Source organism: Rhinocladiella mackenziei (genome assembly GCF_000835555.1).
Source record: "Rhinocladiella mackenziei CBS 650.93 unplaced genomic scaffold supercont1.2, whole genome shotgun sequence".
NCBI classification, from domain to species: domain Eukaryota; kingdom Fungi; phylum Ascomycota; class Eurotiomycetes; order Chaetothyriales; family Herpotrichiellaceae; genus Rhinocladiella; species Rhinocladiella mackenziei.
Genome location: NW_013550603.1, coordinates 3,121,226 through 3,147,308, shown reverse-complemented (window position 1 = coordinate 3,147,308; position 26,083 = coordinate 3,121,226). Strand labels below are relative to the sequence as shown.

At 49.5% G+C, this 26,083-nt stretch overlaps 10 protein-coding genes across 10 annotated transcripts; 4 read left to right on the top strand and 6 right to left on the bottom strand.

The window, feature by feature from the left end:
• Positions 1-1,543: 1,543 nt before the first annotated feature.
• On the top strand, positions 1,544-3,745 carry Z518_02905 (uncharacterized protein; the record flags this gene model as incomplete). The annotated part of the gene is made up of 2 exons (XM_013419931.1): positions 1,544-2,986; positions 3,038-3,745. The coding sequence occupies 2 exons, from the start codon at positions 1,544-1,546 to the stop codon at positions 3,743-3,745; spliced, it is 2,151 nt and encodes a 716-aa protein (XP_013275385.1).
• Positions 3,746-4,292: 547 nt separating this feature from the next.
• On the top strand, positions 4,293-6,291 carry Z518_02904 (uncharacterized protein; the record flags this gene model as incomplete). The annotated part of the gene is made up of 2 exons (XM_013419930.1): positions 4,293-4,595; positions 4,675-6,291. 2 exons carry the CDS (start codon positions 4,293-4,295, stop codon positions 6,289-6,291), a joined length of 1,920 nt encoding a protein of 639 aa, XP_013275384.1.
• Positions 6,292-7,164: 873 nt separating this feature from the next.
• On the bottom strand, positions 7,165-8,454 carry Z518_02903 (uncharacterized protein; the record flags this gene model as incomplete). Its single annotated transcript, XM_013419929.1, has 1 exon — positions 7,165-8,454. The coding sequence occupies one exon, from the start codon at positions 8,452-8,454 to the stop codon at positions 7,165-7,167; it is 1,290 nt and encodes a 429-aa protein (XP_013275383.1).
• Positions 8,455-10,726: 2,272 nt separating this feature from the next.
• On the top strand, positions 10,727-12,681 carry Z518_02902 (uncharacterized protein; the record flags this gene model as incomplete). The annotated part of the gene is made up of 2 exons (XM_013419928.1): positions 10,727-10,786; positions 10,840-12,681. The coding sequence occupies 2 exons, from the start codon at positions 10,727-10,729 to the stop codon at positions 12,679-12,681; spliced, it is 1,902 nt and encodes a 633-aa protein (XP_013275382.1).
• Positions 12,682-13,243: 562 nt separating this feature from the next.
• Positions 13,244-13,618, top strand: Z518_02901 (uncharacterized protein; the record flags this gene model as incomplete). The annotated part of the gene is made up of 2 exons (XM_013419927.1): positions 13,244-13,367; positions 13,431-13,618. The coding sequence occupies 2 exons, from the start codon at positions 13,244-13,246 to the stop codon at positions 13,616-13,618; spliced, it is 312 nt and encodes a 103-aa protein (XP_013275381.1).
• Positions 13,619-15,192: 1,574 nt separating this feature from the next.
• Z518_02900 (uncharacterized protein) lies at positions 15,193-16,695 on the bottom strand (the record flags this gene model as incomplete). The annotated part of the gene is made up of 1 exon (XM_013419926.1): positions 15,193-16,695. One exon carries the CDS (start codon positions 16,693-16,695, stop codon positions 15,193-15,195), a length of 1,503 nt encoding a protein of 500 aa, XP_013275380.1.
• Positions 16,696-17,108: 413 nt separating this feature from the next.
• Z518_02899 (uncharacterized protein) lies at positions 17,109-17,453 on the bottom strand (the record flags this gene model as incomplete). The annotated part of the gene is made up of 1 exon (XM_013419925.1): positions 17,109-17,453. One exon carries the CDS (start codon positions 17,451-17,453, stop codon positions 17,109-17,111), a length of 345 nt encoding a protein of 114 aa, XP_013275379.1.
• Positions 17,454-18,448: 995 nt separating this feature from the next.
• Z518_02898 (uncharacterized protein) lies at positions 18,449-19,766 on the bottom strand (the record flags this gene model as incomplete). The annotated part of the gene is made up of 3 exons (XM_013419924.1): positions 18,449-18,691; positions 18,743-19,627; positions 19,689-19,766. 3 exons carry the CDS (start codon positions 19,764-19,766, stop codon positions 18,449-18,451), a joined length of 1,206 nt encoding a protein of 401 aa, XP_013275378.1.
• A 1,228-nt stretch (positions 19,767-20,994) lies between these two features.
• Z518_02897 (peptidyl-prolyl cis-trans isomerase-like 3) lies at positions 20,995-21,571 on the bottom strand (the record flags this gene model as incomplete). Its single annotated transcript, XM_013419923.1, has 2 exons — positions 20,995-21,507; positions 21,560-21,571. 2 exons carry the CDS (start codon positions 21,569-21,571, stop codon positions 20,995-20,997), a joined length of 525 nt encoding a protein of 174 aa, XP_013275377.1.
• A 660-nt stretch (positions 21,572-22,231) lies between these two features.
• Positions 22,232-25,286, bottom strand: Z518_02896 (uncharacterized protein; the record flags this gene model as incomplete). The annotated part of the gene is made up of 4 exons (XM_013419922.1): positions 22,232-23,896; positions 23,944-24,017; positions 24,066-25,169; positions 25,253-25,286. The coding sequence occupies 4 exons, from the start codon at positions 25,284-25,286 to the stop codon at positions 22,232-22,234; spliced, it is 2,877 nt and encodes a 958-aa protein (XP_013275376.1).
• Positions 25,287-26,083: the final 797 nt, after the last annotated feature.

Here is a 26,083-nt window from a genome sequence, read left to right as displayed (position 1 = left end):
GAGCCCGCGGGCACCGGGACCTGGAGTTTGACAATGGGCTTTGGCGGTGTTTCAACCTTCTTCCTTTCCAGCGGTATTCAGGGGAATGGAAGCTGTCATCGCTGAGAAGCCTAACTCTAGGTATGTGATGGGTCTGGAACTGGAAGGCCGTCGGGGAGTCTGACCTCGGATAGTTTACTTGATGCACAGACTCGAATTTTTTGCAGGTAGGAGCCTTGCGGTGGAGAGACTCGGCTTTCCTTTTCCTGCCGACCCCACAGGTAAGTTACTGTAGTTCACTTGCCTTTGAGGGGTTCCCTTTTCAATTTCATGGCCGCCACAACGGGCAGTTGGAGTCAGACTCGCGCCTTGAGTCGCCAATCAGTGGTCAGTGATCAGTCGTAACCGGAATGTCCCTGACAAAGCCAGGATACGGCCGGAGGGATGAAAAACGGAAAGAGAAACTAGTTTGACGTTGGGAGGCACACGACATGTGCACCGATGCCATTGAACGTCTGAATCATGAGTTGTCCGGCTTTAATTCCTTCTGATTTTGATTTCGACAATTCTGTCGGATGCGTTAGCCTATGAAACTTTCAGACGGGGCAACTACGTTCCTACCTAGGGCTTCGAAGATCTCCTATATCATCCGTTGGACCAGTCTGTGGCAGTCAAAGTCCAACCCCAGCCTTTGCAGGCCATTGAGGTCACCCTGGCACGAGTACAGTATCACCACTTCTAGCAGTAGAAAGAGTGTTAAAAGTGGCAGTGAGAAAGATCATTGTGAGTTAGCATTTTGCTGTCCTGTAAGCTATGCCGTAGTCCGGATGGTGCCCTTGCTCAGCGATGACAATTTCTCACTGCCCACGGCTCTCTCCTGGAGGCTACCATTGAACAAAACCAAGAGCATATCTCTCGTCCTGAATTTGACCTTTGGTGCTCTCTCCCTCTCTTCGTCCTGCCAACTCTCTCCTAAACTTCTGCTATATCAACCTTCCACCACTCGCCCGTGCTCTAAATCAAGCCACCAATAGCGATGACCGCATACTTTCTTTTTCAGGATCACGGCATGCTCTGAGTCGACGCCATCAGCCCGGAACTCTCCTCTAGTGCTGTGCCCTGGGTGTTGTCACCTGTCCGGCCAAGCGCCCAAAACTGCGGAGGCAAGTTTGCACGTCTGCTCATCCTCATGCTGTCAAGACACTGTTATTGTCACCGCAGCTTGCAAAGTGTGAGCAAGTAGATATCTATCTCTCATCAGGATCTAACACAGAACTCTCTGCAGTCTACAGAACTTTTCAGAGATCGGATCTACCTCCCTCACACACACACTCTTCTCTCTCTCGACTAGATCCTCCCACGCCCACGTTAACCAACCCCCAACAACTACCATTCTAATAACTCATCCTTCTCCATTGCCTTCCGATCGAAACTGGCGTTTCCACGAGAATACGCAAAAAGATTCCTCAGACTCTCACTTCCTCCGGCGTCTGCTCAACCAGTCCCTCTTCATCCGGTAGTCACTGATCGTGTTGACCATAGAGATTCGGTGGGAGCGGAGGAGATGGTGCGCTCTGATGTTGGCAGAGGTTCACCAGAACAGCGGGGTAGAAGCCTGAGCAGTGTCAGTGGCCCTGTCAGTGGTATGGTACATCGACCGAGACTGGAGAGTGATGTTCGAAACGCATCTGCGCAATCAACCAACCCCGAGCCTACTGTCCGCAGCGTCAATTTGGCTGACGAGAAACCGGTTGCCAGCGGAAATGGCGTCTCAGTCTCCATATCTCTTGCGGAACCAGTCCTGTTTTTGCAAGGATTCGACCCTAATGATCCTTCAACACACAGCACCACTATGCTCCGAGGGAGCTTGCTCTTGAGGGTTCAGAAGCAAGCAAAACTGAAGTCGATATCCCTCAACTTCCGCGGCAAATCAGAGACCGAGTGGCCGGAGGGAATTCCACCCAAGCGTGTGGACTTCAGAGATACCACCACCATCATGAATCACACTTGGTCCTTCTTCAATGCACAGATTCCCCAGGCCGAGTACAGTTATGGCGCCGATATCGTTCATCTACAGAAAGGTCCATCTGTCGAGTCCAAGGAACTGGGCGTGACAACCTCTTCCTTTGACATTTTCCAGCGGAGTGCATCCCCTGCCAAGGCTCCTACTTCTCGTGATATGAAGAGATTGTCTCTCCAAACAAATCACTCCCGCAGTTTTGGTAAAGGTGATACCATCAGTGGCGGACCCACAGTTGCTCAGAGAGGGTTTAAAATATTTCACCCTGGAGATTATATCTACAATTTCGAATTGCCCCTCGATTCAAGGTTACCGGAATCTATCAGTGTCGACTTAGGGCATGTCAAATACGAATTGGAGGCCCTTGTTGAACGATCCGGCGCCTTTCGCGCCAATCTGGTCGGCACGAAGGAGTTGACCCTAATCAGAGCTCCCGCCGAAGGCTCTTTGGAACAAGTGGAACCTATCGCAATATCACGGAATTGGGAGGACCAGTTGCACTACGACATTGTCATTTCTGGAAAATCTTTTCCACTTGGCTCGACGGTGCCTATTGCCTTCAAGTTGACGCCTTTGGCCAAGGTCCAGTGCCACAGGATCAAAGTCTTCGTGACGGAGAATATTCAGTACTTTACAAACAACAAAAAGGTGCACAGACTCGAACCGATCAGAAAGGTCCAGCTCTTCGAAAAGCGTGCAGATGGCCACAGTGTGACCTCATATCCCGGAAGTTCAATGCGCATACTAGCGGGCGGAGGTGTCCCTTACGATTACCGTCAGGCGGCTGCGGCGGGAGATGAAGATATCCCGAGAGATCAAACCAACCTCCTTGGTAATTTGGATAACGATGCTGGAAGCATTGGCCCAACTGAAATGGAGTTCAATGTGCAACTGCCTAGTTGTCATCAGATGAAGGACAAACTCAGAAGTGAGCGTCTTCATTTCGACACCACATATTCCAACATCCAGGTCAATCATTGGATAAAGGTACGCAAGTGGATTTGTGAGCTTCCGTACATCACTGACTGAGTCCGCCAGATTGTGATGCGGTTGTCCAGACCGGATGAGAATGACTCGACCAAGCGCCGTCATTTTGAAATTTCGATCGATTCTCCTTTCAACATCCTGTCTTGTCGGGCAACTCAAGCAAATATCTCGCTTCCGGCATATAGTGCTGGCGGAGCGACTCCTGTACCGGCGGATGAGTTCGAGTGCGGATGTCCTGGAGCAGCATTGAGGAGACGCAGTACCCCCTCGGTGTCGCAAACCCGGGCTGCCGTGGCGAACAACGCAGCAGAAGCCGGAGCTCCTGTTCCTGGCGTGTCGCGGAGCTGGACCAACGATACGGGTGGATTGACCATGCCTTCTCAAGCGCATGTCCACAACGACCCCAACTCCGGACAACCGAGACCGATGCATTTGCTCCGGAGTCCTTCTTTCAATCCGCCAGCTTTTGATGATGACGAGCCTCCACCACCTATGGTCACTCCGCCTCCGCAGTATGATAACGTCGTATCCGGGGACTCTCACAGCGCACTGGCGGATTATTTTGCTCGGCTCGCTGACGAGACATCGGATGAAGACGACCGCCTCGATCGGTCACGTATAGATATTCCTCTCACTCCAGGAGGGCGAGTCAACAGAAGTATGGACATCACGCGAACCTGGCTACCACTTGGGGGACCTGCGAATTCAACAACTCCGACCACTTCGGGGCTAGCATCCTCGACGTCGGTGGCCAATTAAACAAAACAGGTTGGTATATTGAATTGATACTTCATTTAACACATCACCTAGGTACGATTGATGAATATTATGGAGAAATATCATGAGATTTTGGGTTCTGCATACATAGGTCAATGTGGCATTTGGAAACTTGAAATGAAAGGGGATTGGGGAAATGCAAACATGAGCGTTTTTCACCTCGTATGGCTCTCTGAGACACCGGAACTGAGAGGGGGTGTGGACTGGACGAGAAAGTTTTATCGTTGCACCATGGCATGAAAATTCCTTGTCGTGATCGATTCAATATTATCATTATTTTGACTCCGCTCATGAAATTTGTCTTCCCCCTCTCATGCCCAGATCGAGCAGCAAACATGCCAAGGCTGCCGACCGGCCTCGTGTGAGCTCCAAACTACTGAATAGGGCCTTTTTTATTCATTGTTGAAAGTGTCTTGAATTTCTTCACCGAGCAAATTGTCGTCGCATTGCTAGGTATTCCGAGATGATCCCCTGACATATTAGATCTCGTTCCCGTTCCCTAACCTTGTGCATCGGCCACTTCTACGCAATGGCGGCGGCTGCGACCAATTCAATGGCTCATCATATGCCACGAGTGCGGCCTCCCAGGTTAATGAAGGGAGATCCGCACCCAAATGCAAAACCCCAACCTCCTGGTGAAGCTCCACACGATGCACTCTGGGTTCAAGGCCGATGGCGAAACCCACGCTCTAGTGCGGTCAAACACGAACGAGCGACCCAGACCCGTCAAGTTTTAAAGGCTCTTCGGTGTGAGACGCGTGGGTTGAATATATATGCGTATCGCCATATTCGAACAAATCAAGTTGTCTATAGCTTGACAAGAACATTGGAGGTCAGTTATTTTCAGTTGGTTGATTGGTTGTTCTGCATTTCGTTATTCTCTGAATGAACTAATTTGCCATTGTGCTCAGTCTACCAAAATCCTCAAGCAACTGGTCTTCCATGGCAAGAAGACTGTGCCTGCCACCGTCCGCAGGGATATGTGGACGCCTTACTACTCAATTCAGTTCCCTCCCACCCCAGCTGGAGCACTTCAAGGCCTCTTTGCATTTCAGAAACTACGAGAGCTCTCGCGACAACGGCAGTTGTCACCACCCGAAGCCTTGATCAAAGTCACCCAAGAAGATATTGATGTCGTGGCATCAAAGTTAGGGTCTCCGGTTGACTTGCAAGAGATGGAAGTGCGAGATCTGTTGATTGGGAAAAAGAAAATACCAAAGCTCGATGAGATACTACCCAAAAAGTTAAGAGGGCGGAGGCTAATGGACCACAAAGCTTTCAGTGTTGCTGATGCCGCATTTGTGCTTGGTTGGATAAGCTCCGGTCCTCGTCCCTTGGAGAAGTTGACCGAAGTGGAAACGAATCGAGTAGTCCGCCACCAGAACAGAACCAAAAGAGCACGAAAGAGAATCAACGCCATTCGTGTAGAAGAGGAGAAGAAGAAACAGGAGATACGCAAGCGGGCGTCATGGGTGCTTGACGAACCGGATCCGAACGACCGGACTCGATTGCCTCTCTCGCGTCGCGCTCTTCAGGAGCTCAGCATGGATGTTCACGGTTCGGTAGATGGACATAGGCTCGTTGATGTTGAACACATCCAGGATATTAGGAAAGCTATAAAAGATTGGGAATCTTTCAGTCAAATCGATTCAACAACCGTGGACAAAAACATGTGGACCGATAGACAATCTGCCGCAAGGAAAGCGGAGTGGCGTGCGATACGAGAGTGGTTTGAGACCAATGACGTTCCCGTGACGGAATCAGATTCAGTCTGGCAGAAAGTTGCTGAGGCAAGAACGGCCGCTCTGAAGGCATTTGATGACCAGACGAAATCTGAAGCTGAAAAGACCAAACTTGAGAGGAGAGAAAGGATACTCAAGACTGCGGCAAAGGAGGCCAGGATCAGGTACGAAAGCAAGGCCCGCGTATCGGATCCGGAGTCCCCAGAGCAGTCTCTAGAGGAATTCATTGAGAAGGAGAAAAAGATCGCCCTTGAGAAGTTTGAGGAGGACGAGGCAGGGAAAAAAGAACCTGAATGGGCCGATTCTCGCGAGATCAAGATGTTCTGGGCCGACATGAATGACGGACTGTTTGCAGGGGCGTGGCCCCAGAACGTCGTCCACAGCCATTTGGCACCATTCGGGATTTCTAGAGCCGTGGAACGTGTCACAGCAGAGCACGCCGTTGAAGATTTACCTGAAAAGAAAGAGAAAGCGGATGATGGGGTTCGCACTCGCGAAACCAATATTGTGAAGGCGAAGAGTGTGCATGTTATAGGAGGAGCCATGGATGATGGCTGGATGCCTTTCGAAATGGCAACGAAGAGTAACCAGGAGCCGCCCGTTTGGACACCACGACCTGGAGAAGAAGATGAAGATGAAGAGTCGGAGCCATACCGGGGGCCCGAAACTCGGTCCGAAAAGGAGACGGAGAAAAAGGAATTTGAGGACAAAGAACTCGACTCTTTCGTCGTGGAAGCGAAACCCGCAGGCGTCTTTGGTCGCCTGCGTTCTTTCTTCAGTCATTAAGGGTGACAAGCATACAGATCACGAGTGCCTTAGATCATGATGTCTGTACAGATATGCTTGAGCCAGACAACCCCTCTGGAAAGGCGGTATACATACCATGCAAACCGAAGAACCTCCAGTTCGATGTCAACGCAAGATTCAATTACCTTGTACCAACAATTCCAAACCATCTCACCACTAACTTCGGCGAGAACTCTCTCGGGTTATGCTACCGACGAACCCTCATTCCTGTTCTTGCTCTGACATACAATTTCGACTCCCCAGATCATCTTCCTTTCAACTGTACTTTGTCCATCCCGTGTAATTCAGTCTCATTATCCTTGGCTCCTCATACGAATGCACTACGGCATATGGCTTCAAAAACTCCTATGAACTACAATGCGAAGGGCGAATGGATTTTCCAATTTGTTATCGGTTTCCCTCTCCTGGCATTTTCACGTCACGACCAAGAAAAGTCCTGTCTGAGTAGAGCAGGGTGAATACATGAGCATAGCGAAGACAGAACCGAATTACATGGAACTGTATATAAGGAGTACTAGGAACGATTCAGTCATTCCATATAGGGTAGCATTTGCATGGATTTAGCACATGTTGCATTACTCATACTATATCGTCTTTATCACGATATTCAGTTCCCAAGTCGCGGATATTCAGAGACAGGGGTATATAAAGCGTCCTCAAAGAACTTAAGCAGTATTTCACCAAGGAAAGATAATAGCGGTCCCAAAAAGACTTTTCCAAGGGGGAGTTTTGGGCCCTGATTTGGCCAACAATGCGTATAAGAGGTTCTCGAATCTTGCATCCACGTTCCACATCAAAGTCGTAAAGTCGTCACGAGGCGCAGTGCGATCCTCGCCTTGGTTGATTGTTCATTTATCGCAGAGACATTGCAGCAGTTGCTTCCACAATTCCTTTTTGTTTGCCTTTCGCTAGCGCTTTCTCTGCCTCGTTGCGCTTACTCAACACACTCTTTAATGCACCCAGCCACTTTGCAAGGTCATCCTCATCTGGCGTAGAGAACCGATACGACTTATCGTCCGTAATCAGTTGGAAGCAGAAGTTCTTGGATTTGCTGACTGGATCAATCTCCGCCGCGTTAATAATTGAGCGCATGGGGATAATCTTGACAGCAGCGTACTCCTGTTCGTTCTTGTAGAAGGCTAGACTTCGAGACCGCAGTACGACCCAGATCCATTTCCATCCCTTGACGCCTGTCTTGTATGACTTGAGAATCTGCAAATGCCCGTGACGTATCACACGCTCGGGATCAGTAGTTGGATCAAGACCGGATACTGGAGGCCCTTGCTGAGCGGTACCTTTGGCGTCGGCCGGGGCAGTGAGCTGCTGTGATGATGCAATGGGTGTCAAAGCTGGTTGTTTCTGGAGCGATGTTGTAGAATTCTTGGGCAGAGAGCTTCCGAGGGCATCGGAAACATCAGAATTTGAGGTTGTATAGTGCTCATTTCCAGAGTATTCTTGAAGGGTGGATGTCCGTCTTTGCCGGGGAGCCAATTGCGATTCATTTCTTGGCCTGTTGGGCGCTGTAACCGAGTAAATTTCATGGTGGTCAGGAGAATTATGCATTTCGTCCGCCGATAAATCGGTGGATTCATATACATGAGAGAGATCGACATTATTCCGCGATAATTGTGGCGCGAGGAGATCCAAGTCGTCTTCTTCCTCTGTCCTCGCCTCCTGACGAATCTGAACAATCCAATCCGCCGTATCAGCTGGAGACAGACCTTGAAAATAGGAGTTCTTTGAGGGAGAAAAGACTCCAAATACATTCTCGGTGTGCGGCTTTCGAACCGGGGCAACAGTTGTGACTTCAGAGAGCGTTATTGAAATTTTCAAATCGGTTTCGTCTTGATTCTGGTAAAGCGACAAGAGGTTTGGGCGTAACACTAAATAAGCTGGCTTCCAGGAGGGCTTCCAAGCTCCTTTGTTCTTAACCCGGCGATGGACTTTGCCCCTTTTGATTACTCGGTCAAAGCAAAAGCTGCCATTCTGATCAACAGGAGAGAAAACATCAAGATTTCGATGACCTGGTGTGTGCATAGTCTGAGGAACAAAGGCGGGAGGCATTCGACTCGGAGAAAGACGAGGAGCATCGAGCGGTAGGTGTGAGGGAGTAGACGGGCGGAGGGGAGAAGTTGCGGCCATGTTCAATCAACAGGCAGTATGAACAAAGGCTTTGAACAGAAATTTAGATCCAAAGCATGATGATTCTTATACCATCTTGTCTGCGGTGAACACGGCCTCGAAAGCATACCAAGCAGGTGGATAGAGGATGTCAGTGAAGGTTTCAGGCAAAACAGATTCAAACGAATGTTTCAGAGGGACATGATGAGCGACGTTTCGTTGGTGTCTCGAGAGAGGTGGTGGAAGGGAAGAATGGTTGGTGGTGCCAGCGTTCATTGTTCGCGCTGAAACTATTAATTCAGGTGGAGGTGGAGGCGCAGTCGAGAGGAAAGAGGGTTCCCAGGTGTGGCGAAACGAGGCTTGGGGAGGGGGGAATGGCCGATGGTCCTGGAATATTAGTGTTGACTGACCGGCTGCTGCCGCTGAATGCTGAGTAATTAGCGGTGGTCACTGGAGAACTGGCAGGGTGCCACAGTACTACGGTATTAGTAGTACTTACAAGCTTGGTGCCTTTTGATACCAGAGCAAGCGGCAGTAGCTTGCTTCCATTTTCGGTTTAGCCCTGACAACTCAAATTAAACAAGACAGCCCTGCTTTGTCACCCAACTGGTGCGACAACCACTCCAAACGATGGAAGAGGACTTGAAGAGCCAAGCGGATATAATACCTAACCCGGCGAGAGCGAGTCAAAGAGCAGTCATGTGTGTCCTACGTTTCTGTTGTCCCTGATCCTGGGGTAGTATGGTCCGTGCATCGACTGTTCCTTGCCATAAGAAATACTCTCCGCGTCTTCCCCATTTCCTCTAGTCAGGGCTGGGGTAAGTAAGAAGCTGGTGGGTTTCTTGAGATTTTGTGGCAACGGTGACAAGGTACCGATCTCTTCATTCCGACTTGTGGGCATGGTTCTGTTCTCTGAATATCGCTGTGTTTATATCCGGCTCCAGGGGACTGGACCATCAAGGTCTCCATATGCTCCACGGCCTCCTCGAAAGTGTCGTCTTCATTACATCGCTCGTCGTCAGTATCTCGTCTTGTTTTTATCTCCATCTCCTCGTCAGATTGATCGTCCCCCGTTCCTTCTCTGTCACCAAGCTCCTCCAACACCATGTCCCCGGCATATTTGATAAATTTTCCCGGATATTCGCGCTCCTTGCCACTATTCACGGATTTTGGCTGGAGTTTATCTCAGCCAAGATGTTCTCTGCTTCACCGATCTACTTCATCTTATCAGGATGACGTCGAATGTCTCCATTCATCGCAAAGAGAAGCGTTGACGAGGGCACGGAGGTATGGACTGAGTCCAGGCTGGAGTACTAGTAGTACTATTGCAAAAAGGCCAGCTTCTTCTGCGAGCGGTATGGCGCTTAGACCGGTGAAGGTTTCCATGGCACCATCGGCATTCCTACGACAAATATACTCGTTGGCCTAAAACCTGGTGAGAATGGCTTGCATGGCAGGGAGAAGTTGCAAAGTGCTATCCATCCCCAATATTTGCGAATCTTCTGACAAGCCTGGGGGGAACAAAGCATGACGAACCAAAACGAGCTTAATGAAATATCGAAGGACTACGCAAAGACAGCACGACCAACTATGGGGAGAAGTGATACTTGCTCATCCGCATGAGGGGGGCCATTTTTTGGAAAGCCAGGCGGAGATTTGAATGTAGTCGGGAGGGTTCCGGTCAATGCTTGGAATGAGATGGCGAAAGTTGAAGTACGCAGGCAAAATTGGTGGAATGAAGGGACGCGAGTTTGAATGGCTTCTTTCCTGGAGCACAAATGAACGTAGTAGATTCACGGCCACCTGCATACAATTTCCCTGTGAATGAAGGCCAAAGCAACAGAAAATCAACGGGATGAATAGTAGTAGTATATGGCAAACATTACTTTGTATGTTGGGGCTTTTTAGGGGGGGTTCTCAACCCCTGGCTCGGGACACCTTCCACATCGGTACCTAGGTTCTTGTTTCATTGTACTAGTGCTATTGGGTGACTTGGAAGGTCGAAAGACTGATTAGAAAGGTTTTGGCGGCGACCCAAAAGAGGTCCGACGGAACCCTCTTTCAATGCCAACGGCTGCTTTCGTTTTTGCTCCCAGACGACCCATCCTCACCATCGAAACGGGGTTGGATCTCTCTCACTTCAACTTTCATTTTCGGGCCTTGTGTTCTATTGTATCATATTTTCCTTTTTCTTTCACATGCCATGTCTTTTCCCCGCCTAAATTGATCGACTCGACCTTGACGTTTCCTCCAAACCACAACGCAACGATACCAGAACCATCAAACCACCACCATGCCGCGGGAAAAGTCCGCAAGACAGTCTCTCGGCGCAACGCACCGACTCGTCAAGGAGGTAAGACCTCGGATTTAGTCAGAGCTGGCACGGACTGACACTTAATTTCATAGTCTCGTGCTCTCTTGGTTGGCGCAGGTGGCATCGGCTGCGAGCTTCTGAAGAACCTTGTCCTGACCGGTTTCGGCGAGATCCATATCATCGACCTCGATACCATCGATCTGAGTAACTTAAACCGTCAATTCCTCTTCCGACAAGAACATATCAGGAAGCCAAAGGCTGTGGTCGCAAAAGAAGTGGCTGAAAAGTTCAACCCGAATGTCAAACTTTTTGCACATCACGCCAACATCAAAGACAAACAATTCAACCTGGAGTGGTTTTCTGGTTTCAGTATTGTATTTAATGCTCTCGATAATATGGACGCGAGACGGCATGTCAATAAGATGTGTTTAGCGGTCGATATACCTTTGATTGAATCAGGCACCACGGGATTCAAGGGCCAAGTGCAAGTGATCAAGAAAGGCAAATCTGCATGTTATGACTGTACACCGAAAGCAACCCCTATTTCCTACCCTGTCTGTACAATTCGAAGCACACCCAGTCAACCAATTCATTGCATTGTTTGGGCAAAAAGCTATCTCTTTCCAGAATTATTCGGGGTGAGCGAAGACGAAGCTCCAGAGGTGAACAACTCAGAAGACTCAGACAATGCGGAGGAAATTGAGAAGTTGAAGCAAGAGGCGCAAGCGTTAAAGAAGATCAGAGAGTCCATGGGCTCGGATGATTTCGCGAAAAAGGTATTTGACAAAGTGTTCAAAGAGGATGTTGAACGATTGGCCAAGATGGAAGACATGTGGAAGAACAAGAAGCCTCCGGAACCGCTGTCCTATGAGACTCTTGAACAAGAGACCTCCACGGTTGACAGCTCGACACTACAAGACGGTCAACGCATCTGGTCTGCCTCCGAAAATTTCTTCGTGATCAAAGACAGCCTCGCCCGCCTTTCGGCACGACTAGCAGAAAAACAAACCACGACATCAAATGATAATTCAGGGCCACCCACGATCACCTTCGATAAAGACGATGATGACATCATGGACTTTGTCGCGGCCGCAGGAAACCTTCGGGCTATCATTTTCGGTATCGAGCCCAAATCAAAATTTGACATCAAGCAGATGGCCGGAAATATTATCCCTGCAATCGCGACCACAAATGCCATGGTTGCCGGTTTGTGCGTGATGCAGTCATTCAAGATATTGAAAGGCGAATACGCCAAAACACGCTGGTTGTGGTTGTGGAACGGATCATTGCGGACGGATCAGTTAGAGGAACCGAATCCAGAGTGTGCTGTCTGCAGCATCGCTATGGCCAGAGTCCATGTCGACATTGAGAAAGCCACGCTGAAAGATCTTGTTGAAGACATCCTCCAGACGAAGTTGGGGTACGGGAAAGAGCTGACAGTCATGAATGATGCTGGTCTGGTGTACGATCCCGACCTGGAAGACAACTTGGAGAAGAAACTCTCGGATCTCAGTATTGGGGACGCGAGTTTCATTCTTGTCAAGGATGAAGAAGACGAAGACCCCCGGGTTGACCTGCAACTGGCAATCGAAGCAAAGAAAGCTGGAGGTGAAACCAAGCCCGTCCTCCTCATTGAGAAAGAAGGCGAGGCAATGGTGATCCCACGAAGACCCAAGAAAGCACCTTTCCCCGATGGAGACAAATCCAATCAAGATGACGCCGACAGCGTGGTCCTCGCAAATGGCAGCTCGAGCACCTCACAACCAACAGCCAAGCGGAAGCGACCTCTGGACGACGAAGACGCAGAGGGGAGCGAGACACCCGCAAAGAAGTTACAAGGTCCTGTGGCGGCAGAGATGGCGAAGAATCCCACAATGCAAGCGATTGTAATTGGCGAGGACGACGGGACGCTTCTGATTGCTGATGATGGTTAATGGATACCCAAAGAAACAAGTCATAGAGTCACCATGTGAATACCATCGAATTCCGAATCAGCGGATCTCGACCGGTTGGCATCCAATTCACTCACCCAGCAATTTGGGCCAGGCAAGGCAAGATACCAGGTGGATTTTGTAATACTCTGGAGGCAGGTTTTTGGCCGCTTTTGCCAAACCTTTCTGGTACTCGATACTCCGCTCGATTTACGACTAAGGCTGAGGCACAGGTGGCAAAAACGGATCTACAGAGTGAGCTGATGATGTGCTAATCACTGGACCAGTTTGAGACGCGATATGATCTCCGAAAGAGAAGAATAGATGAAATGAAACGGTCAGGAAAGGCGGCCTATAATTTTCTTGTGAGAGATCTCCTTCGATCCGTTTGGGAGACAGCAGACAAGTCGCATGAACCGGTTGTTAGACTACTCTACGGGAATTACGCGACTTGGTCAAAGCACGCGTTCTGCCGCGGCGTACCGCCTTCACCCAATCCTAGGCCCACATTCAACCTCGTATTGGTACCAAAAACTTCCATTGCACAGATTCCTAGTCTCTCGTCATGGCTGCCAACGGGACCCCCTCGCCATTCGTGACCCTCGTTTCATCTGATGGTTTTGAATTCCACGTCCGTCGCTCAGCAGCCTGCGTATCTGCAACCATCCGTCGCATGTTGGACCTGCAGAGTACGTTTTGAAACCCACTGCACTCCTCCATTACTTGTTAACTGACCGGAAATCTCTTTCCAGGCAATTTCAGTGAGGCGCAGACGGGAATATGTCATCTTGAAAATATCAACGGCATTGTCCTAGAAAAAGTCGTCGAATACTTCTACTACAACGAGAAACATCGTCATGATACTGGTGTGCCAGACATGGATATCCCGTCAGAGTTGTGCTTGGAACTTCTCATGGCTGCGGATTATCTCCTTACCTGAATACGGGGTGATATCGGGCGCACGGAAAGGAACAGAAACCACTTTCAATGATGTATTGTGATATCTTCGCATATGGTGGTGAGAAAGAATTGATCCTGCGAAGATTGGCAATCCATCGCATTCAGAGATGTTACTATCATCCACAAGGAAGAAGCCTATCCAGTTAGCACTTGCTTTTTTCTTGAGAACGGAGAAACAAGGATGAAGTCGCCCGACATCATACCCACATGGAAGTTTGTCATGTACCCGATGACATGATGGTCTCCGAGTGGCCACCAACAATAAGATTATCTGCCAGTAAGCCCTTGGCCTTTCCAATGCAGAGGTCACAAAAGGGAAGACTTCACAACTTCTTTGAGAGCGACAAGGACGTTTTCATCTGCCTCGTTTCAGTCAAACCGACGCGGCAATTTTGGAGGTCCGAAGAGAACATCAACGAATTGAATCGACCGCATTCATGTTGTTCACAAGATTCTTATTATGTTCTCCTTGAAGGAATCGCAAAGGCCTTCCTAAGCTCCATCTCCTACCTGCTCTACCAAATTCAAAGAATGAAGCACCTTCTCAAGCACGATGCGACCGCTTTTCCCTTCTTTTTCCTACAACATACCATCTCAAGCATATACGTCGTGTGCAATCCCTGTTTTCTCTCCCACAGGCCGACGTCTATAGCAGATGGAAGATCATATGCCAAAACTCCCTAGATCATCAGGCAATCCGTCTAGCTCATGAATTCTATGCTGTATGCGGGATGTTCTCTCAAGGGGAGACAGATAGCCTCTCCCCCTCCTTTCCTGGCCCATTTCCGTTGTTCTCATATAGCAAGAGTATGCACAAAGGGGAAAGGAGAGATCTCGCTGCACCCTAGGTTTGCAAGCTCCCAGTATGACGCAATGATAGATCTTTTGATTTTATCACTTGCAAACTATTACGATGATACTCAACTTCCCCTCAAACGAATGTGCGGCACATTTTTTGATGTCCGCGAGCAAGACAGCCTCATGGAAGGTGCCACTAGTAGTACTCGAGCACCCTCATGCAAGGTAATACTAGGAGCGACAGATGTCGGGTCCGCGTCAGGGATTATGAGATATTACACTCGTATAAGCCATGTATCCTCCACGTATAAGGTTCTACTCATGCCGATAGACAGGAGAGCTCCCGCTATTGCGAATCGCCATATCGCTGATACTATAGGGTGTGTAACCCGCCATCGCTATTGGCACTATGCCTCAGCTGTCCATCAAGCATCCAAATTGGGGTATCACAGTCTATATCTCTATTGTAGCTGTTCAAATGATCCTCGTGTCTGGAGTCATGTTTGATCCGTCATCCCAATCAAAGTCATGTAGTCAGGTAATATACCGACATCGCGCCATGCATCCCGAATGGAGAAGAGCTCCGCCATCCCTAGTCTTTCTCTTTAGCATTTCTACCCGAGTTTCATTTCTGAAAAAACCGTTTCCGTGATGAATACGTTCCCTGCTCCATCAACAAAAACGGCCCTGCCCAGGTCAAAGAACCAATCCGAATCCCACACTAGCAACAATGAACGCCTAAGTTGTTCCGTGGACTCAATTACCTTGCTTCTGCCCTTGCCCTTTCCTTCCGCCGCCACCTCTCCCTTTCCCTTTCGATCCGGTTTTAACTTTTTCCTCGAACAACTTCTCCGCCCCGAAACATGCATCACTCAATCGGAGATAACTGATGACTCCCATGTCCACGACGGCGAGGAGCACATTCCTCCTCCCATGCTTGATACGTGTTTCCATTCGTCCTGCCTTGTCTCTGGGGAGGGCGTCGTCGGGCTGGGAGTCTAAGAGGGCATTGATTTGCGAAAGCGTAGGGACAGAAGTTGTGCGGGCGTCAACGACCGCGATGCGGTAGTCTGGTGGCGGAGGCGCGCTTTTGCGGTATGTGTTCGCACTGCTAGGTTTCCAGACATGAAAATGAATGCGGAATGGGGGAGGTGGGTTCCTTCTTGGAACTGGAATCGAGTTGGGAGAGGCTCGGGATACAGGATTGGACGAGGTGGAAGGGATGCTGGAGTCGTGGTAAGGAATCAATGCCAATGCCCGGAACATGCCAGCGTAGTTTCTGTACAGACCTGGGGCAACGAGGGGGCCTAGTGCGGGACAGGATTCTCCTCGGCCAGCTTGGAAAAGGCGGGATATCAATCTATAGACGAGACTTGCACAACCAGTGACAACTCGAGGTTTGGATAGTGTTACCGTTGTTGCTGATGGCGTCGTAGCGGGAGTAGCAGAAGCTGAAGGCGGTTGAAGATGGACGTGTCCGTTCGCCGGAGGAGGATCATTGTCATGCCACGTTGGAGCCCGTTGCACAACGTAGCCAAGCCTCTTCAGGCTAGCATAGACGCTGTATCTTTCCAGCGTGAGACCATCCTTGCCTATGAAACTGGCATAGGCTCCTTGCAGACTCATAGGAAGTTCGCCGACTTTGGGATCTTGCTCAAACTTGATCAGTCCCTCTCCTCGACCTGATGGCTGTTGAGGTGAGACATCCTCCTTCCTCTGAGTCGTTTGGCTTTCTGAAGTCACAGCATCATGAGTGTCACCTTCAATTGCAGCACCGTCATTCTCGTCAACATCCGGCCATCTGATATCGAGGCTCCCTCTTTCCAGCAAATACAGGGCCTCTTCTGGCAGAAACCAGATCCAATTCTTCCTGTCAGCTTGGCCCATGACTTTCAAATGCGTGCTCTTGAACTTGTATACCACAACACACCTCCCGTATCTCACTCCGGCCCCATCATCATCCCACCTCCAGTCGTCCTCATCGGGAAGATATTGTCCGAGAAGATGATTTCTGCCCGAGTGGGTCCGCACCGCACTCAGGGCGGTGTGCATAGCCAGACGCGAGGCATCGAGGGCTGAGGCTTGCGATCGAGTGGGATTGGGTTCGAAGTCTTTTGTCCCTCGTTTGGGGATAATGGCCTGTCCTGTAGTGCTTGAGGTCAATTGGACAAGGAATCGGAAATCCTGGGTCTCGTCCTCAAGGTCTTCTGGCCCGGAAGCGGACTGCGTAGGGATGGCATCCTCATCAGCGTCCGACATCTTGGGATTTCTCACAATTGCTGAAGCTCTTGAGGCTTGCGATCAATGTAGGGCAAAAGTGTGGAGGTTTTGTATCAGTCATTGACTGCCGCCTGAGAGTTGCAGTCTGTCTGGCTTTTATCTTATCTTAGCGTTGTTGGCCCACAGCCAGCCTCGTCAGCCTCGCTCAGGCGTCGATGGGACCAGCTTGGAGAGGCCAGATTTTTAACTCTGGCTCTGGCACGCATTTCTCGTCAGCTTAGCATCCTCCTGGCTTTGAACCGGGCGTTCGTGCCTGAATTAATTTTGATATAGCCCTTGCTTATGCTAAACCCTGTCCTTTCCAAGAGAGTTTTGGGCGTTGAAGATCATAGGGCTTCCTGTACAAAAAAAGCAAAGAGGTCAGACATGCCAGCTCCACAAAGCTAAGTCCATCAATCGAGTCTCAAATCACGCATCAATTCCTCAATTCCCATCTCCATCTTCTTCAATTTCACATCATAGACCTCGGCACCAACTTCAGCTTTAGCTTTCCCTTTCAAACGGTCCAGGTTTTCGGCCCAATACGACTGCATGATCGCCAGAGCAGATTGGTATTGCACACTCTCCCGGCCCCATGTGCGTAGGACATTGGAGAGATTCGATCGTATAGCGTCGAGTACTACATTGAGTTGGTCGAGGTCTGTATCAGTGTTTGGAGTCTGATTCTCATTTTGGTCTTGAGAGTGTCCCTGCTGCGTTTTGGCATGAATGTTTGGGCTAGATGGTGAAGAAGCCATTTCTGCATAGCAAGAATGGCTAATAACCGAGGATCTCACAAAACTAGTCTAGATGAGATGTAGAGTCCTTGCTGTGAAGCCGACAGGTTTTCACATTGAAGGTGAAAGGAGTGGAATATTTAGTCAGAACTAGTATGATCCTGGATGACGTCTCCACAACTTCGAGTGTGCTAGAGCGTATATAAGACTCGATTCAAAGGTCATACGCTTCCTGTCCTTTAGGCTGTAGAGTAATAAGCGAGGTCTTCTTTGAGTTCACACATCTTACTGCTTGTATTCTGGGATGTTGGTGCAGGAGGTCGGGATGCTATAGTCATAGGTATGGACACGTGGGAATAAAACATGATCCTCGACTTTTTCTTGCTTCGAAGGTTCTCACGTCTGGAAAGAAACAATCGTAACGATGATATTCAATTCAGTCATTAACCTGGATCAAGACTCCTTCCCCAAATCCCATCCAAACCAACGCCTTGCATGAAAAGGATTACAGACGGGCGAGCAATACAATATGCAACTGAAATTGAGCAAGCTTCACACCTAGCCCAACTTCGATCCAAATGTCAGAGCGTTTGTATCTTTTCCCACTTTGGAAGCTCCGGAAATCACTCATGTTCTGATTGGAAGGCTGGTCGCTCCCGATTCGGCTGTGCTTTTTTCCCAAACGAACTTGGAAAATGGCCTCTGCACTTACAGATAGGAGAAAGGGTGGGGTTACTCCTTGTTGAATTGCCGAAGCATTGAAGCATGGTCATGGTCGATGTTTCGAGTCTGCTGTAGTCTGCCCACATCGTACGGCGATTGGCTGCTCAGCAATTCCACGGGGAATCAAGGTCATTATCTCCTGGGCGAAGGAGTTTTTCTTCGAATTCGTTGCAATTACTGGTCATCAACTGCTTGGACGACCATCCTCCCATAGTAAAATTCCAGCCTTTGCATGGCGCGGCTTGGCTGTAAGCACTTCTTCACGGCTGTTGTCGTCCACATCTTTCAACCTCTTATTCAATTAATGGTTTCTTTACAGAACCGACGAGCGCAACCCCAAGGCAACTCATCGCATTGGGATCAGAAGCCCGTACGATAGTGGCGAGGGGTAACATTGGATTGTCTGCGTTTACATGGGAGGCATCGCGCGCGGCCTGTTCGATGGCTTCCATTTCAGCTTTGCATGCTGCATGATCGAGAGGGCATACCACGATTGGCTGTTTCAGGATGATGTCCTTCGCACCACTCATTGAGGCCTGTCAGGAGTTAGGATCCGCCGGCCCAACTACATCAATCAAGTCACATACCTTAATGGTCAGGTAGTATTGGACCTTGTACAAACCTGCCGTTGTTGTAAAGCCTGTAACCGCATATGTTGGGAACGGTGCCTTGCCACGGGGCATAATGCCCTCTGCATCGCGAAGATCATTCGATGGGAAGACCAGGCCTAGATTCGTAAAATAGCCTGCTTCGGGCATTTTCACACCCACATTCTCCGTCTTCTTAACCAGGCTCTTTGATTTCGTGAGCGGTTCGTCGCCTTCGTGGTTGTAAATGACCTCCTCATCAATCCCGATTTCGATCTTTTTAATTGTCACCTTTTGTGCTTTGCTCAACCAATCCGGGTTGGGCGACAGCTTGATGTACACGGTAACCGGATCAAGAGGCCCATATGACCATCGTGGCAGAGAAATACCTAGTGTCACCAAATGATCCGATACCCGTTCTGCTGCCTCGGGACGATTATACATCCCAAACGTAGAAAGCGTGTCATATCGGGAAATTGGGACGGGAAAGGCATATTGCTTGCGATCTCCAGACCCATATCCCACAGTGACCACCATTTCATAGTATGTTTCGGCGGTTCTCCGAGGTAGTTGTAAGCTTGCCGGCGGTACTCTCCTGGCAGTCTCTTGTCCTCCGCGACCAAATGGGATGAATATCACAAAAGGTAAATCCATGTACATTATCTCTTCATATTCTCTGTTTGCCGGACATCGGAACAATAACATTTCCTTCCCTACCGTCTCTGTTGACTCCTTCCTGGGCGCCGCCAGATGTTTCTTGGCCACCGAGTCAGCATGAGGATGGATGCTCTCTCGCCTCTGGAGAGCGATGGTAACGATGGAGATATTGACTGGACTTGATATGCCGACGCCAGGACGTATTTCGACCGTTCCTTCAATACGAGGCTAAGGATGTCAGCATCAGCCTGGGGTATCTACAGGCGCATGCACTTGGTGCCGGACTCACCAGAGTAGCAGAGATTCCCGGGTATCCGACCAGAAAGTTTGTGTTTGGACGGCCAGACACTCGCACAAATGCGCTCATCTTCTCGTAGAGCTGAGGCCTCCAGTGGGACCATTAGGCGTGGTTGATAGCGTCCTTTGCGAGCGGCCTCTGATAGGACTTGAGATTTGCGGCGGCCTTGTTCTGAGCGACAGTATGAGGCCCATAGAGACGTCTTGGAGGCGCCGGGGATTACATGTAGGAAGAAGCCGAAAGCCTTGGGTGGTGCTTTGTTGTGAGATGAATGGAACTGTAGGTGAGTATGTTGACGTTGTCTCGTTAATGCGGAGGGCCAACAATGGAGTGCAGAGAGCGCAGGAATCGGATAGCCGGGGATGTTTGAGCGATGGGGCAAGGAGAGATAATAGGAGATGATGTTAACAAGTACAGAGATTCGGAATATCTGGGAGATGAGCTGGGTGGTGAGCGCGGATTGTAGAAATCTAGGCGGAGAAGGATGCACGTAGGTGGTGGAGGAATGAGTGGAAGGTGGTTTGCTGTTGTCTGGCCGCGAGTGGGACACAGACGCTGGCGAGTGCTAGGGACACCGTAAGGATAGCCAGCTAGACTCCTCCTACGCTCTTATTGCCCTATTGAAGTACGAAGTGGGCAATTGCCCATCCCAGCAGTAGTGGCCAAATTGATTCCGACATCCTTCAACCTTTTGTGCTTCATACCAAATCCTTACGTCTACCTGTAAGCCAGTCAGAGGATTCAGTATTACAATTCTGCCGTAGGTCCTCAGGCAGCTTGGGCACGGTAGTCGCCCTTAAAATGGCCCCCCGCAGGGACACTTGTCCAAAGAGTCTTGGAATTTTTTCCAAGCTCCCGGTGGCCTGTACAATCGTATTCCTCTTCTACCAATCCTTCTCCACGTTCAAACCACGTCAAAGTGAGGAGGTTTTGTGTCGCTTTTTTTCCTCCGATAAATGATTGCGTAACCTAGGCGACACCACCATTTTTTTTTTTGGGACCGAACCAAGTCCGTAGCATGTGGTTGTTCTTGAACCGTCGACGCCAACACTACCTCCCTTGACATGCTTGCCACTTTGAGCTGACTTGTTCGAAATAGATTTCTAGGATCAACAGAAAGAGTGGTTCGATGGCTGGCCATCCGGTTCGGATGCGATATGCTCCGTAGCCATTACCATCTTCCGGGTGTTGTCACAGATAAAGTTGCATCGCCGCTGTGTTTTTTTACACCTTCGTCGAGGGTTGAAGTGTAGACGCGTATCGCATTGATCAAGGGGCTCCTTGCTCACCGTCTTTCTCAACCTGCCAATGGGTTCGCATGTATTGTCACACGTTCAAGAATAATTTTTTCATCCTTAGGTCGATACTTCTTATCCACCTCAACGGCTTCCATCTTTTCGAGGGTGCCGCCGTCCTCGGCACCGTCAATCACTCGACCGAACACAGTGTTTTTCCCATCCAGATGCGGAGCCTCTTTGAAAGTGATGAAGAATTGGCTTCCATTTGTTTTGGGCCCTTTGTTCGCCATCGAAACCATACCTCGCCCGCTGTGTCGCAAAGCAGGAATTTTGATTTCATCTTCAAAATATTCTCCCCATATTGATGTTCCGCCTTTGGCAATTGGATTATTTGCTGTGTTCCGAGGCGAGAGCGACGTATCACCTCCTTGCACCATGAAGTCGGGTATGAGACGATGGAAGGGCGTACCATCATAGGCTCCTGAGGCACAAAGGGCGAGGAAATTCTCGGCCGTCTTCGGGACAGATTCGCAGAATATTTCAATCTTAAGGTCACCATGGGTGGTATGTAACTACAAATCGTAAGCGTCTGAAAATGCAATATAAGTGCGCGTGAACGCATACAGTGACCGCCATGTTGGAGTGACAGACCCATGAATCCGGGAGAAAATACAGTGATCGAGGATTCTCAGACGCCTTACAAGCCTCTTTGCAAAGACAAGAGCGTTGGCGTTGGAAGAACGCGGCGATCTAGGAACGTGAGAGAGCGAATTAGAGACCGCATTGGTGCAGCACATAGAAACATCAAATCAACCAAAACATAAATATATGGAACACCCAGAAGAGAAGCCGTCAAACAATAAAATAGCGGTCACGTGCTATGCGCTCTGCATGTAAGGCTGAAAGTGGGGGCTTGAAGGTATCCATCATTCAAAATTTTTGCAGAGTAACATGGCATTGTTTTTTGGTCACCCAATTAACTAGGTTGATTCACTGGCATTACCGCCGAACCTTCGGGGAATCATTTTACCCCTCGACCCTATCATACCACGTCCTACCTTGCCTTGCTCTGCCCGTGAACCGCCACCCTCTGTAAGGGCATGCCTGTACATATGCATAGTCTTCAACCAGGATCTTCAACTGCTCATTCTTCATTCTTATGTATATCATCATCAGGCAAAACAAAATAAAGGAGCCCCATCCCTAGTAGTACAAGTCGAGCTGCCGCCCTGACATGCCGAGAAGCGAAGTGGTACACAAATAATGTAGATCCCTCGATTCCAAACGAAACTTGAATCAAGTCGTGGCCGACGACAGGTTTGCGTTCTTTTTGGATATCCAGTGCATCAGCATAGTATCAAGCTGGGACTGCATCTCTGAGAGCTTTGTCCGCTCATCCGAAAAAAGATTGTGCATAAGGGGGTGGTCCGGCCCAACAGGTGTAACGTTCGATTTGTCGTGAACAATAATGAGAAGATCCTTAATGTCTTGACTGTTCTCCATATATGATCTGAGAGAAGCATCAGACCAGGTCGGAGTGGATCTTGAAGTTGATGGAGTGTGGGTGGCAGTAGAAGGTGACGGCTTTGAGGTACTTGCAGTTCCTTCTGACTCGGGCGGATTGATCTCGTTTAGCGGAGGAGAGGATCTGAGTGCTGCAGGTGGCTGAACTTGAGATTTGGGGTCTCCTGGCGCTGAGGCTTCCATTGGGGAGACTTGCATGGCAGAGTCTGATCTAGACAACTGCACCTGTGAATCTGCAAGGGGGGATACGCTTGAACGATCTTGATCTTCGATCTTGGGAGTAATATCATCATCCTCGGACTCGCTGTCGTCTATTGCAAACCGTTCTTTAGCTTTCTTTGAGTATACCGCCTTTACAGGAGACCCATTGTCTGAACCTGATGATGGAGTGGATTTCAGAGCTGTTGTAATGGGCGAAAATATCGATCGCTTTTCGGTGAGAGAAGGGAAACGATTCACTTGGGCAGTGGATTGAGACTGCGTGGATGTTGAGGACGGTGACTCTTCGGCTTGTATATCGTCAGACTCGACCTTTCGGACTGTCGGCGGCGCCGGCGCAGGTCCTGTCGGTGCAGGAGGCCCGGCGGTCTGAGGAGCATTTGATACATCTCGCTGTGGAGCTCGTGGTTCTGTGGGAGATGCTTTCGGCGATAAGTACGGGGGCGTCTTTTGCAATTTACTCGGCTTGCGCTCTGGGCCTGCTTCAGGCTTCATTGAGAGTGATTCAAGAGAATCCTTCGCTTGTGGCGATTGCCGAGAGTCTTCTGATATTCTTTCACTCTCTTCATGGGGGGCACCTTTCTTTCGTTTGAAAAGACCACTAAGCATACCCTTCTTGTCCTTCTTCTTGTCTTTGGTTTTATCGTCTGGACCGATCATCTTATCAAAAGTCTCCAAGCTTGGGCGTTGGCGTACTTCTTGCTCGGTAGAGCCACCAGAGTCAGAGTCGCCTCGTAATAACCGTGGAGTTAATGATATCTTCTTTGTCTCAACTGTATCGTCTCTGAAGAATGAGTCTGTATTTCGAACCACTCCCTTCCTCGATCGCTGTACTGGTTCTTCAGACGTCTTCTGGTCTAAGCCGACTGGTGCAGGTTGAGTTTTGACCGGACTTGAAGATAGGTCATTCTTCAAGCTGTCATTGCTGGTCATGCGCTGAATACCGTTCACAGTGGTAGATGAACTTTGGTCCTGAGACTCTGTAGATGTGGCCGAAATTTCTTGGTCTTCGGCGGCTTCACCATCCTCAGGATTCTCCACACCAATTTGATCAAGTTGACCCTCCTCTCCTTCTTCTTCATCAGAGTATTCATAATCGGAAGGCTCATAATATGTAGGAGCCGCAAACTGGACTGTTTTAGCATTTCTTCGACGCATTGCCTTCTTCAATGGGTTCTTGGACTTTTCAGGGTTGTCTCCAAGCATGGAAGCCGATAACTACTGCAGCATTAGCGGAGACGGAGTGGAAGATAAGGGTCACAAACATCGACATTTCTATGCTTGTTCAATCGAGCTAAACGTTCCGTAGGCGTCTCGATATGTTCGGCGGGCAGATAGCCTCCAACAGTTAGAAACATTGCCCCCGAATAATTTTGAAACAACTTACCAATGCTGCCATCTTTCACCACCCGAACGAGCCACCAATAGCTATTGCTGTCATCAAGCAATACCATGGTATCTCCTTTTGTAGCATTGGCTTGCCCTTCGACCGTTGCGACAAAAGTGTGTAAAGCATATACGAACTCGAAATCGATATCCTCTATTTCTCGTAAGCATTCTCCACCCCAACCCGAGTCGATAAAGCGATCGTCAAGACAGAATGGGAAATCATCGGTGTCATCATCATCATCATCATCATCAGAACTTGAAGCAGGGTCTGGTAAGCAGGATTCCTCATCTTCCCACTCATGATCTTCATTGTAAACGGTGTTCTCTCGGTAGTCGTCAACCGTATCCGCTAAGACTGGGTCGTCCAAAGGTAGCAAGTATCTTCGAAATTCTTGTGATTCTGACAACGGGATGTTGTAGAATTGCGATGCCTGGTCGGGTATGGGTGTAGGCGACGGAGTTTCCAGCGATTCGGCACGCTCCTGATATTCAAAGTTCTGGTTGACTATGGTGCGACTCAAGCCTTGGCCATACTCACCATGATGACTTGCCGGGTGACACAATTGGGGTGAAGGAAACTTAAAGTGTTCAGGGGTGGAAGAGAATGGTGAGGAAGAAAAGAAAATGCTTCGAGTCGGCGACGATGGTGGAGCTGGGGAAGCTTCACAATCGACCGAATCCGCTCGTGCGGGCCGGGGGGTTAGGGAGTATTTACCATCTTCAATTGAGGGAGAGCTGGAGATCTTGTCCATGAGGTCGTCATCCATGTCCTCGTCGTGGGAATCACCACCATCTCCGTCATCAAGGTCCTGCCCATGATATCCATCTCCATTCGTTCCATTCTGGGAGGTTATTTGATCGTCATCTCGGTCATCGTCCAGATCGTCGTATAAATGCTGATTGGACCGGAAACCGCCATTGGCTCTGTCTTCCGACGCTCCAGGACTTGTATGCTGCTGCTGATATGCCTCGTGTTCAGCATGCCTCAATGTTTGCGCCTGGTGTGGTGCGGCAGGTCCAAACCCATATGACAACAGATGTGCAGGTTGTCGTGTGTGGTCCTTCGCAGAGGGCGCATCAGGATCTTGCAGGTCGAGAGTATCTAGAAACATGAGCGGTGAGCATGCGTTTCCACTTTAGTTTCCCAATAACTCCATATCATAACTCGGCTTAGGTTTGTCTTACCAGCTCTCACAAGCTGTGGCTTCAAGGTGGTCATTGCGCGAACCATCTGCGCGGGAAAATTGTGTCTCGCGTTGCGTGCTCGCCCACCTGAATCGACGGGCTCGGAGTTGATTCAGATCGCATAGAGAGGTGAGCTGGTCGGGTTGATGAGGTGAGAAGCGCAAACAAGGATTCTGATGGGTATGGGGCGGCTACGGTCAGGGCAGAGCAGGGCGGTAGTCGAGAAGACCAGATTCTCGGGCAAGGCAAAACACGGTAGGTAAAGACTGGTGGCGTGGAGAGACCCAGCTCGACGACGGAGGGAACGACGTGTTGAGAAGAAGACAAAGGAAGGAAAGGCCGACTGGAAGAGTCGTGTGCGCAGGCGAACCTGGTGTCGGAGAGTAGTTATTTGGATAGGATTGACTGCGATTGATTTTGAACAGATAGGAGACAAAACTCGAACGCAGGAACAGGCTCGGGCTCAAGGAATGGCGCCAAAATTGCAGGTTTCCTCGCCACTGGCTGTGCTAAACTCAGTTACTATCTAACACGGAAGCAGCCAATGAGCCTTAAGGGGGCCGGGCGGATTCCAGCATCAACAGAGCCAAGTGCGGTTGCAAATAGACCTCCAGGGGTGAACCCTTCCCTAGCACCCACTTAGCACCCCATGAGACAATTGTGGGGGAGACGAGCCAACACACTGAAGTTTGCATAAGCAATCCTCCGTGTAGATGCTATCTGTACGTTTTGTATCGGTAAATGCTTTACGGAGCTTTTTAAGCCCACCTGAGTGAATACCTAAATGTATGGCGGGAATCCCCACCAATTATTGACCTACCCATAGACCAA